The following is a 12905-nucleotide window of genomic DNA, read 5'->3' as shown; positions in this document are numbered from 1 at the left end:
TTACCCGAAAGAAAAGAATTCATTGAGAATAATCAGTCGATATTGACAGTTCAAAGTTTTTGTTTTGTTTTTCTCAGGTAAATGAAATTCTGGTTAAAACAAAGTAGCATTACAAATAGAATCCAAAATCTCAAGATATGGGAAAACTACATCTAAAATGGTGGCATTGCAATTAACTGATGTAAATAATTTGCACACTCTCTCTCTCTCTCTCTCACAGACACACACACAATGCTTTTCTTGTTTGTAAGATGTAGATTACCTTGGGCATTAAGATTTCAGTTATCTTCTCATGAGAGGAAGAACTATAACCCAATGCCTTTTCTAAAGCATGGCGAACCTCAAATTGGTTTTTTAATCCCTTCTCAAGTTGCAGAATCTGCATGGAAGATATTCAACAAATAAGTAATTATAAGAAACAATGACTGTGAAGCTGAAACCTATTCATACACTGCTGAACTAATCCATAAGGCCCATAACCCAGAAAATGGATTAGACTAAGCTTTTTGAATCTTCTAAACATGGTTATCAAGAGGAAAAAGTGAACTCTATACCTCTTGCCTCAAAGAATTATTAACTTCAGCCTTGCCAGATTGTTTCTTCTTGGTTTTAATATTTTTTAAGTGCCCCAAATCCTGAAACCAGGCAAAATCCATAAATTAGAAATCCAAGTAGCTTGTGAAATTATATATGCAAAATTATCTGAGAAAGATCTACATGAGAGCCATACAAAATGGTTATTTCCTTAGTAAAAGGTGTTAACTCAGCTCAACCAGGCTCAACCAAGCCTATACAGCAATTAATGAGGGTCACTTAGGCCTAGTTTGGATGGCCAAAATCCTCTCATCACATCTCAATATCTAAACACCACAAATACAAATACTTTTCAATTTCAAATTTTTAACTTTTTCGTCTAATCATTACCTAATCATTACAACTTTCCCAAACTTCCAAACAAAACACAAAAAAATAATTAAACCTTTTCAAATCCCAAAACAAAAGTAATATTAAAAAGTTATATTCTAACAATAATTTAACTTTATAATATTTTTACTCAACTTTTTTTCTTTCATTTTCTAAAATCTCATAAAACATTTTAACTCAAACCATTTCACTACTATTCACAAAACATTTTACTACTATTGACATATCATCTCATCTCATCTCACTATTAAATGAGGTCTTATGCCCTGAATAGCATTGTATTGGGGTTATTAAGATGCACGATGGCAAAAATCAAACAAACAATAAGATGAAGTGGATAGTTTCTCGAAAGAAAAAAATAGTAACCAATGTTACCAGCTTTATACGTTCAAAGGCCTTAAGGGAACTATCGACGCCATCTTCCTCCACCCTTCTCTTATCAGGAAAGCTGCCAGAGACAGAGCATACACAGAAATAATATAAACGTGATGTATAGCTATTATCCAATTATAAAACCCAAGCAACTAAAATTTCATTGGTCAGCCACACGGAAGAAGAAGAAAAAGAACTACATCTCCAGCACCTTTCATTGGGGTCTATTAGAAATCATTTTCCCCAAGCTCATGTCGAAGGGCTTTCTAATTACATTCAATGCTTGATGTTACTTAATAATTCACATACCTTAAAAACTTTGTCAGAAGATAAGGGACGTGAAAAATAGGTGGTAAACAAATATACAAATTATGGGCAGCGAAATATGTGTGCGTGTGTACATAAATATTTTCATGCCTAAAAGCCCAGCTTCAGTCTAAAACAACCCATTTTCACCCTTTCTTGAAGCTCTGGACCTTTGGTTTCCACATCAGCCAGATAATCATCCGGGATATACCCCCTCGGGAGGAATGACTCACATATATGGACATTAACCAAAAGAAAAAGGTGATTGGAGCTCAAATTTCCAATTTCCTCTATAACCCATCTCAGAAGTCATTCCAGTTAATGCACCTCCGCAAGTAATATAACAAAATCTGGAAAACGTATAAGGAGAATGATAGCTAATTAACAAGAGAATTTAAAAACCCGGCAATAAGATAGTTACCTCTTTGAACGCCTGTGCTTTGGGCTCACTCTCAGTCCAAGCAGTTTAATATCTCTACTCTCCTCAAACCCCATCTCTGAAATCACCCCAAACAGAAATCTCAGCGAAACAAAAACATTTCATAGAAGCATAAAAGGAAAAACAGAAAAACAAGAGCAGCATAACTTTAGAGAGAGACCAAAAAAAAAAAAAAAAAAAGAAGAAAAAACAAGAGCAGAACCGTTACCATTACACTCCAGAACAAAATAAGCAAATGCCCAGATGGAATGAATGAGAGAAAACCACAGCCCACTAATCCAAATGACCAAATGACGGTTTCTTTTCTCGGTTGTGCTCCTATAAACATTTCAAATAAAAAAAATAAAAGCATCTGTTTTTTTTTTCAAAAAGCTGGAAATGAAAATCCAACAATATATAAACTGAATTAAACATTTTAATAATAAAATCTAAAAATCCAAAAATAGGAATGAATAAAAAAATATGCATATCAAAACCGAGAAAAGAAACTGAAATAGATGAAAAAACCTCACAGCAATACAGCATCATCAACTGCAAATCAAAAAATGTAAATTCCCTGCAAGAAACAAACTAACAAATTAGATTAACTAAAGGCAAAAAAACGATGACAAAGAAACACAAAAAAAATAAAGAATAAAAAAATAAAATAAAATCTCAAAGCATCATCAACCCCAAACCATACCATGCAAACTACTTTTATGCTGTATTTTTCTAAAACAAAAGTATTATACAGAAATCTCCATTATTAGAACCATTCTATCTTTAGTATAAAATAAAATAACAAAAGCAAAACCTCAACATAATTTAATTCATTGCTATACTGTCAAAGATACAAAAGCCATAAACTCATAATATAAGATGAACAACCAGAAGCCATCTTAAACCACATGTAAAAAAAAATTAGAATCCTTATCTTGACATTTTCTAACCAAAAAGAAACAATTTTGAACGAAAAAGTAAAGAGGAAGAAGATAAAAATAATAGTTGAACCTCACTAATTGATTTCTATGATGCTTAATGTATCAATTCACACAAGAGTTCCAAGAATATGATATAAAAGATACTAATAACCAGTTTTTCTATAAAATTCCGAACCAAGAAAATCTAACCTCAACATAATTTAATCCATATATTGCTAAACTGTCACAAATGCAAAAATCATAAACTCATAATATAAAATAAACAACCAGAAGCTATCTTAAACTCATACGCATAAAAAAAAAAAAAATTAGAATGCTTGTTTTATAATTTCCAGACAAACTTGCAGGGATCAAAAGGAAAGAAATAAAAAGAAAAATAAATCCAAAAGAAATAAATATGCTTATTGTATCAATTCACTAACATATTTCAAGAACATGATATAAAAGAAACCAACAACAAGATACGAATCCAAAAAGAAAAAAAGAAAACTGATCTTTTATAAAAAGAACAAATTCTACAAACTTTCCAACCCAAGAAGCCATCTTAAAACCATATGCATGAAAAAATGAGAAAAAACCAGAAGAAATAAATCTAAGAGCATGCACAACAAACCTGGAAACGCCAAACAAACCAACAGAAGCTAGAATATAAATCTGACAGATTTGTCTCGGATGCAAAGAATAGTAGTAAAAAAAAAATCAATCTAAAAATAACATTGATTCCCAAGCTCTTTAAAACTTGTTATTATTAACACTGATTCCCATCATCAAACTACAGTGCCACAGCTTTAAACATTCTAAACACTCCCCATTCTCAAAATAGCCTGAAATCATTGCATTCCAAGAAATGCTATCCTTTCTCGGTATTCTATCAAACACCAACCATGCAATTATAATATTGCCACAATTTACATACAGAGTGAAAAGGAAACAAAAATTGGGACTGAGCCTTCGGATTAAAATCTCACATAGCTACTTTGATCAAAGCCCAAACCTAATACAATATATAAGAAAGTGGGAAATAATAGGATATACTTGAGATTTCCAGTTCGATTCTGCATCATTTTTTTGTCGACTGAGCGTTGAATCATCCTAAAGAAACGTCAACCAAAAGAATTAATAGAAGAATCGATTTTTTTTTTTTCTAAATAGAAAGATAATAAAAGAGAGAACCTGATCTTGAGAGGAGCGAGAGAAACCAGGGGGTTCGAGAATGTCGCAGGAAGAAGGAGAGGTGGAATTGTCAGTGAAGTCAACAATCCATCTTCGACCCCCAACCATCACACCCTTACCCTTCTCCATTCCTTATGTGATTTTCACCAATCGATCTCTCACGGGGAAGGAGGCTTGGAGTTAATCTAACCCTAACCCTCATCTCAATCCCAACTCCGAGTCTGCCCTCGAGAACCCAGATCTCGGCCCTCTCCTCCTCAAGCTCGCTCGAGATGCCATCGCGTCCGGCGAGGGCCCCGTCAAGGCCTTGGACTACGCTCTCTGCGCTTCTGTCGAGCTAGCTGCCGTTGACCGTGGAGAGGTGGTTTTCGTGATGGCCTTCGTTCGGTAACATCTACCACGACGTGCAAATAAAAGAACAAAAAAAAAGGCAAGGGTGCAGGAAACAAATCTAAAGATGCAAACATGAAAATGAAGAGAACAGATCAGACGAATTAAAGAAAGGCAGAATACGAAGAGAAAAGAAAAGGAGTTTGGTTTTGGAGAGAGAAACGAAAGAGAATATGCAGACAAAAATAAAAGACGGGAAGGTGAAAGATTTACATTCACGGTACACAGTCCACGGATGGAATTTAGATGAACGGCGTTAAAAGTTAACAGAAAAACAATAAAAAACCATTAAAACAACAAATTACCGTTTTATAGACACTTTTTATATATAGAAGATAATATAATATATTATTGCTATAATATTATATATTATAATATACTATATTATATAATATAGTATATTAAAATCAAAAAATTGGACTAAGCTGGATTGTAAACTGGCCAAATTGGAGTACCGGTTTAAGAAGATAACTGATGTGTGATCAGTTTTAAAAAATATAAAATTAATGTATATCGGTTCGGTCTTAAATTTTATCTAAAATCGAATCGGATCAATTACACTTCAAATATGATAGGAAGATATTGCCTTTGTAGTGTCGTCTTGAAAGAAGAAAGGTATGCTTTTATTCTGTTGGTCCGCGGGAATACCAAATTGTTTAGTTTGGTTTGGTTTGGTTTGGTAGTGGCTGCGAGGCCAATGACCCTTGAGGATCGAAGCTATGTACGATTTTCCGAAGATTATTGGCTCCCGGAGCATTAATAAGTAACAGATTAGAAGGCAGCTTTGTTTTTTGAAAATTATATATATATATATATATATATGTATATTTATTTATTGAAGTGCAATAGAAATAAGACACGTGTAAAACATGAAAAGCCCAGTTTCGTACTTTACAGTGTTTCTTTATTTTTTATTTTTTACTTTTTTTTTGTTTTTTTAATTTATTACTTGAACAAACATTATATTATAAATATCAAGAAGATCCTCCACAATTACCCAATTAAAAAAAAAAAAAGATTAATTAGTTTTCACTCATGGCCACATTTCTTGATACAACCAAAAGTCATGTTGTGTTGCAATTAACATTGGAGATTTCATAAGATGGATAACGCTATATTTTATTGGTTCTGAACTTGATTGAGATGTCTATTTTCTCTCTTTCGTGACCTTTAATTGGAAAAAGCAACCACGGCATGTTGTCTCTTTTAATTAGAAAAGAAAAACTACATTTAGGGGGAACAGAAACTGTAGACAAAAGATAAAAAGAGAGACGAAATAAATATGTTAATTTTCTACATAACAAGTAGAAACTACATTTTGCTTTTTAAAAAGGCAACAACAATTGCGGACCCAAATCTACGTATCGATCGTCTTTTGGGAAAAAGCGTTAGTGCCAAATGCGATCTTAATATACAATGCAAGTAAAAAGATAAGCCATTATACCCATAACAGATTTTTAAGAAGTCTTACTGATACATAATAAATTATTAACTATTTGACTCTAAATATTAATAAAATGGCAAAAATAACTCATGTATTTATTATAATAGCTGAGTAAGTTCAATAAATTCATAATTGTTGAAAAATGTAAACCTTTAAATTGTGAATAATCCCATGACTTTTGCATTTGCAAGAAATATTAGATTCAGTATATTTTAAAATTGAAATCTCAAATATTGAATCTCTAATAAATCGTAGAACCTCTATCATGATGTTTTGTTATTATTATTATTATTTTTTTGAAAGAAACTTCTCATTGGTAGAATAGATCAATTACGTCTACCCATTTCAGGTCATATTTTGTTGAGGACTTTGTGAATCTTTTCCACAACTCTGAAAAATCAGTTTCATTCACATTCTACTTCTGTACTGGACTAGTATTATCCACCTATATGTCATTAGCTGCAATACACCTCCATAACACATGGTTGACTGTTTCTTCCTCTTGCTTGCAAATCATACATAGAGAATTATCACGAACACGTTTCTTATACAGATTTTGCCTTGTTGGTAGCACATCTTGGCATGCTTTCCCAAGAAAACTCTTCATTGTCCTTGAAATCTCCAAGCTCCATAGCTTTTTCCATTCCACCCGTCACTAAAGAATCTCCTTGCTGCATTTTCTTCTATTTTAAAGCAGTATAATTGGCACTACTCACAGAAAAGGTTCCATCTTTGGTATGCTTCCAATATCTTTTATCAGATCCTCCAAGAAAACTTATAGGAAGGCTACAAATTTGCTCAGCTTCATCCTTATTGAAGATTTCTGTAATTAAATATTTATTCCAGCAGTGATCCTCAACATTAATCAACTCTTGAACATTTGCTTCTTAGTTCAAAACACCAACTTGAGATTGTGCACAAAAAGTTGATAGAGAATGGAGCCACTTGTGCCCCCAAATTTTGATATTCTGGCCGTTACCCACCTCCATCTTAGACCATCTTTCAACGGCTCATTTGCAAACCACCAGCTTATACAAATTAAGGATGGTACCCTGCCCAATTTGGCCTCTAGGATAGTTTTCTTCTTGAAATACTTTTCTTGAAAAAATTTGAGCAACCAATGAAGAAGGAGATTGCACCATTCTCCTACATTGCTTAGCTAACAAAGCCTCATTGAAACTTTCCAAGCCCGTGAACCCCATACCTCCCTCATTCTTTGATTTCCCCATCGTTTCCCAACTCTTCCAATGAATCTCTCTCTCTCTCTCTCTCTCTCTCTCTCTCTCTCTCTCTCTCTCCTTGCTGCCCCACCAGAATTGTGAAAACAAACTTGAAATTTCATTACATAGGTTCTTGGGCAATCTGAAGACACTTATAGTATATGTAGGTATTGTGACGCCCCCAAATTCCGTTTGGGATTGGACGGACATTTGAAGCGTCGAGACATGCAACACAAGGTTACCTGCTCCCGTTCATGACATATAAGATGCAATAATCCTAACGTGCATCTAACATTATGCAATGTTCGCAGCGGATAATTTTTTTTCTTTAGCAATACTATGCACCAAACTGAAAATATCCCAAAGTACTGGAGATGCAACTCCATCGTACAAGTAGTAATTTAACTACTATATTAACATTAACGACGCACCGTCCTTCAGTCGACTGTATCTAGTTGGTCAGCTCCTGATCTTCCTTCAGGTCCTGTAACAAGATCTACCATTCGAGGGGAATGGTAGTTGGGACTACACAGTGAGATTTGATTACAAATCTCAGCAAGTTAACAAAAAACTTCCATACAGACTAATGATGCATGTATGACAGTAAAAGCATAAATGCATAATCAAATTCATAAGTAATTAAAGCATAACTTAGCGTACAACATAGCATAATTGACATAGCTTAAATTGAATCATGAACTGAACTTGACTTAGCATGAACTTGCTCTGAAACTTGAATTAACATAAAAAAATACATACTCCACAGTTGTTGTGGCCCCATGTTTTATACGTGTAAATACATACTCCACAGTTGTTGTGGTCCCATGTATTCTACACAAACTTGACTTAACATTAAAAATACATACTCCACAGTTGTTGTGGCCCCATGTATTCTACACATCACTATGCAGTTAAATACATACTCCACAGTTGTTGTGGCCCCATGTATTCTACATAAACTTGACTTAACATGAAAAATACATACTCCACAGTTGTTGTGGCCCCATGTATTCTACGTGTAAATACATACTCCACAGTTGTTGTGGCCCCATGTATTCTACACAAACTCAATGCAGTTAAATACATACTCCACAGTTGTTGTGGCCCCATGTATTCTACATAAAGTTGACTTGAACATAACTTGAAATACATGACCAACTTGAGAGAGAAACATTTCGTAACATGGCATAACATATAATAAACAACATATTTAACATGACATACTTGCAACAATGAATATTACATGACTTGACATACATGTAATAGATGGCATACTTAGCATGACGTACTTGTAACGTACAATAATATATGACAGAATATATTATGTAACAGATAAAAACTGATGACTGAATAAATTCTGTATAACAGACAATTACGTGATAACTTAGCATGGCATGACATATATAATAACACATATACATATACTGTAGTTCCTTTACTTAGCACACATACACAGTAGACTGCTAGTAAGTTAAAAGCTAACTTACCTCGATCTCCGCGTTTCTTATAAAACTTCAAGTGCTATCACGAGGAACTGTAATTAGTGATTCTAAAAGTTAGAACTAAATCACTAATAATTTGAAATATGGAAAATACTAACTTAAAGAGTAAAATTTTCATTTTACTCTCTACATGTGGGAAAATGACCGTTTTACCCATAACTTAAGGATTTTGCATACTAACTCCAAAAGTTTCCAAAATTTACATTCCTCATGTAAATCTTGTCCTAAACTTAAATATCAACTCAGAAAAATTTAAAACAAAACACAACTATGAAGAACACACTATGGTCAAAACATCCATAGGCCATTTCCCTTTATTTTTGTTGCAATTCCTTCCAACTTCAAAACTCATGCTTAAACCAAAATTTTGCAACAAACATCTTCCAATCCTAAGTTCAAAACCATACTTAAAACATCCATTTAGAAAAAGCTAATAATTAACACCAAACTTTTTTGTAAAAAGATCCAAGCACTTGAATCACAAGTTTTGACCTTAAATCAAAACATCTCCAAGAATTTCAAAAATCAAATCTTACTTCTAACATATTAATAATATCATCCTAACATCAACCATGCTTTAAATCATCGAACTAAAGTCACCAAAATCACAAAATAACATTTGGAGTTTTTGGTTTTACACTTAGTCCAAAAACATAAACTTTTTCCTCAACTAGTTTTGATAAATCTCTTGATCTATGACTTATAATTATATGATCTTCAAACCAAACCATCACATGGTTTAAAAAGATGTCCTAAAACATATATAAGCTTCTAATTCAAGATCACATGGTTAGAAATTAACCAAAACATAAATTTAGCCAAGAATATCCACACTTTGGCTTATTTGAATATCTCTTTGCATAAAATTTCATATCTTTGAAACTAACATCAAATATCTTCAAAATAATAATATAACATGTATATAAGATACTTAGTATCCTCCAATAAAATTATTAAAGTCATTAGAATAGGTTTAGACCACCAAAGAGTTAAACTTTCTCAAAACAGAAACTGTTTTTCCTCTTCCAGTTTCTAAGTTTCTAAATCTAAGAAAATCTTTCATCAAAACCTTTAATCATGCAAAAATCCTCAACCAATAGTCATATATACATGTTAACAATACTCCATAAAAATTTCGGACCAATATCTATCCATTAGCTTGGTCAAAAACTCCAAACTATAACATACTCTCCAGATTCACGCCCAGAATGACCTTTCCATGGTTAAAAATACTTTTGACCGACCAAATGACCATGGAATGATACGAAAAATACATCTACGGAAACTAGACTCAAAGAGGAACAACTTATATGAAGGAGACTTTATGATAAAACACTTACAAAAGCTTCGAAATGGGTGTGCAAAAGAACTCCTAAAAGCTGTCCGAGAGAGAGTGTTTGATATTCTTTCAATGGAAAGCATAAATGAAGATAATTTCGTGGGGAGGGGTGGCTGGAGATACTTGTGGATAAGATATGGAAGAGATGAGGCTGGAGTGAGAGTTAAGTGTAGTTTTCTCCTACCCAAAAAAAATCTATAAATGATTATCTTATAATATTCTATCCAATAATATCTAAAAAAAATCAACTTAAGATATTTTTATCTAATAATATCTATCAACTCAAAATATTTTTACCCAATAATATTCACGAAAATTACCTCAAGATATTTCTTTTTATCTAATAATATCTACAGTTTTGAACAGACGTTTTGTCCGAAAATATGAAAAAAAGTTATTGCGCCATAAGACTTTAAATAACCCTCCGAGTCTAATGACACAAACCATAATACATTTTGACACTTCTAACTATCTCAAATAATTAAAATCCCATTTCTGGCACCATAGTGAGTGATAACACTAACTATGTTGACAGGCTAAAACCTATGCGATTAGTCGATTTGTGTAAACTTACGGAATTTTCACGAGGTTCTTAAGGTCAAAAGAAATTCCACAATTGAATTTCTAGCGGGCTGTTACAATCTCCCCTCCTAAAAAAAAGATTTCGTCCTCGAAATCGAAGTAAGTAAGAAATAGCAATTTAATGAGGAGGTGTTGCTTACCAACTTACTGTCTATCCCGTATATATTTGCCTTTGAGATTATGTCATTCATTAACTCTCTTACTTTAATCAACAATTAGATTATACTTCTTTGCACAAGGTTGGCCAAGTTGTAACGACATACTCTCCAAACTTAAAACTTTAAGTAAATAATCTTCTGAAACTCTTCTTTAGAAAAGCATAGGTGATATACTTTAAATGTTCTTGTAAATACCATAGTTAGTAGAGAATTCATCAAAATTAAACCGTTAACCTCTCTCTCTCTCTCTCTCTCTCTCTCTCTCTCTCTCTCTCTCTCTCTTTTTTAACAAAATCGGTGGCACTCTGTTTTAGACCAGACAACTCTGATCCGCGTGATTTTTATAGGTCTTCTATAGTTGTCAGGCGCCGCATAGCTATGACACTACTTTGTTCTTCTGAAATTGTCAGGCACCGCAGCTATGATACTACATTGCCCTTGTCTCTTGTAGAGAAATGATTCACGAGAGATGATTCGTCATAATTTTCTCTATAAAAGAATTATTCAGTTCATTTTCTTTCTCATCTCATCTTCTTCACTTTTCTGAAATTAGTCTGCATTCTTACTCTGCAATCTCTTTTTGCTTACTCACTTTGCAATGGCTCAGCAATCTTCTCATTGCCAAAACATGAGGTATTCTGCACCTCGTTCACCAGTTGTTTCTGCTTCTTCCGTAGGTGCTATTATGCAATCAAATAATGATCTGACTAATAAGTCAGAAAATGAACTTATCTACGAGCTTGTGAGTCTCGGTACTCGATACTCATCAGCCATTGTCGCATATTCTCAGCGACTGCAATCCAGGACTGGTGGGGTTAACAAACTCCACGAGAGTATTTCTCTGCTTCAGAGGCTTCTTATGGAATCCAACATGAAGATAGAAGCAGTAAAGCGAGAGAACAGAGATTTAAAATCTTTGCTTAACTCTTCTTTTCGAGTGGCTACTCCTTTAGATAGGAGAGGCATGCAAATTTTTGAAGAGCAAGAACGTTTAAAGATTGAGGCAAAGAGCCTCAAATTTCTGTAATTTTGCTTTATGAAAATAAAATAATACTTCACAAATATTCATATTTGTGTTTCTATCTTCTGGTATATGTTTTATGTACTCCATTTTATTTCTTTCAGGGATTTTCATATATATGACATGATCTAATGACTCATATAAATATGCATTTAATCATGCATATCCAAACTCTCAGTAATCTTCAAGTTAATAAAAACCTCAAGAAGTTCTACTGGTCTAGGACTAACTTACTTCTTTATAACCGCAACAATCAGTCATCTTCCTAGGTGGTAATTTGATAACTGACCAGTTAATAACTTAAACTTGAAACTTTCTCTCTTATGATTGTCATAACTCTTCTATCCATCATAAGTTATCAATTATTCTAACTCTAAATGATTTGTTCCTAATGTTCACATAAATCCTCAAGACCAATATTTTACTCTCCATATAATAGTCTTCAAAAGAAGATCGATCTATGTATCCATAAAGATAGTACTTTACCAGAAATCATTTACTGGCGGCGTGGTAATACTATTATCATAAATAAATTCTACTAAGGCTAAAGTTTCTCCTAATCAAATTACTCTTCCAAACACAATTTCTATCGTATTCTCCGAATCAAAACAATTCTCCAAATATGTGGAATACCATTTATCAATCCTACATATCCTTTCTCATATTACTAAAAGGTATTCTATATTTACATTGGTATGAACAATAATACTTCTAATGAAAATTGTTACTCTTACCACTAGGGTAACAATTTAGCTTCCAAACTGAATTCTCAAGCACTACCACAATTAATAGAAACAATGACTCGTTTGAATCAAACAATGTACAATTTACCAACCCCAATGACTTGACTTACTCCAAAATAATAATAATGCAATACTACCATCAATTACAATCAGATCAACGTTAACTATGTTTACCTCAACTAATTCTTTATCCATCGGAAAATTCTGATCCTTTTGATTGTTATCTCCCTTAAGATTCCGAGGTATTCTATCACGAGTCATGTGTCCCTTCTTGAAACACACGAGTATATATATATATTAAAACCACATACTACCCTTCATACTTTAAGAAATTCAAGCCTACTGACGACTAAAATTTCAAGCCTAATGTTT

The 12905-nt window shown here is 33.1% G+C and overlaps 1 protein-coding gene across 2 annotated transcripts; it reads right to left on the bottom strand.

Annotated features, from left to right (window-relative positions):
* On the bottom strand, positions 1–4571 carry LOC122312990. Of its 2 annotated transcripts, XM_043127679.1 has the most exons (7): positions 4135–4571; positions 2549–2597; positions 2250–2359; positions 2024–2099; positions 1300–1372; positions 555–635; positions 1–379 (listed from the first exon to the last, which is right to left on the bottom strand). In XM_043127679.1, the coding sequence occupies exons 4-7, from the start codon at positions 2095–2097 to the stop codon at positions 215–217; spliced, it is 393 nt and encodes a 130-aa protein (XP_042983613.1). In that variant the 5' UTR covers positions 2098–2099; positions 2250–2359; positions 2549–2597; positions 4135–4571; the 3' UTR covers positions 1–214. The 2 variants fall into 2 exon arrangements, with proteins under 2 accessions (XP_042983613.1, XP_042983614.1); XM_043127680.1 differs by lacking the exons at positions 2549–2597; positions 4135–4571 and having other exon boundaries at positions 2250–2497.
* Between the last annotated feature and the right edge of the window lie 8334 nt (positions 4572–12905).

The sequence above is a fragment of the Carya illinoinensis genome, chromosome 6, assembly GCF_018687715.1.
Source record: "Carya illinoinensis cultivar Pawnee chromosome 6, C.illinoinensisPawnee_v1, whole genome shotgun sequence".
NCBI classification, from domain to species: Eukaryota; Viridiplantae; Streptophyta; class Magnoliopsida; order Fagales; family Juglandaceae; genus Carya; species Carya illinoinensis.
The sequence above is the reverse complement of the archived record's forward strand: the minus strand, read 5'-3'. Positions and strand labels throughout refer to the sequence as shown.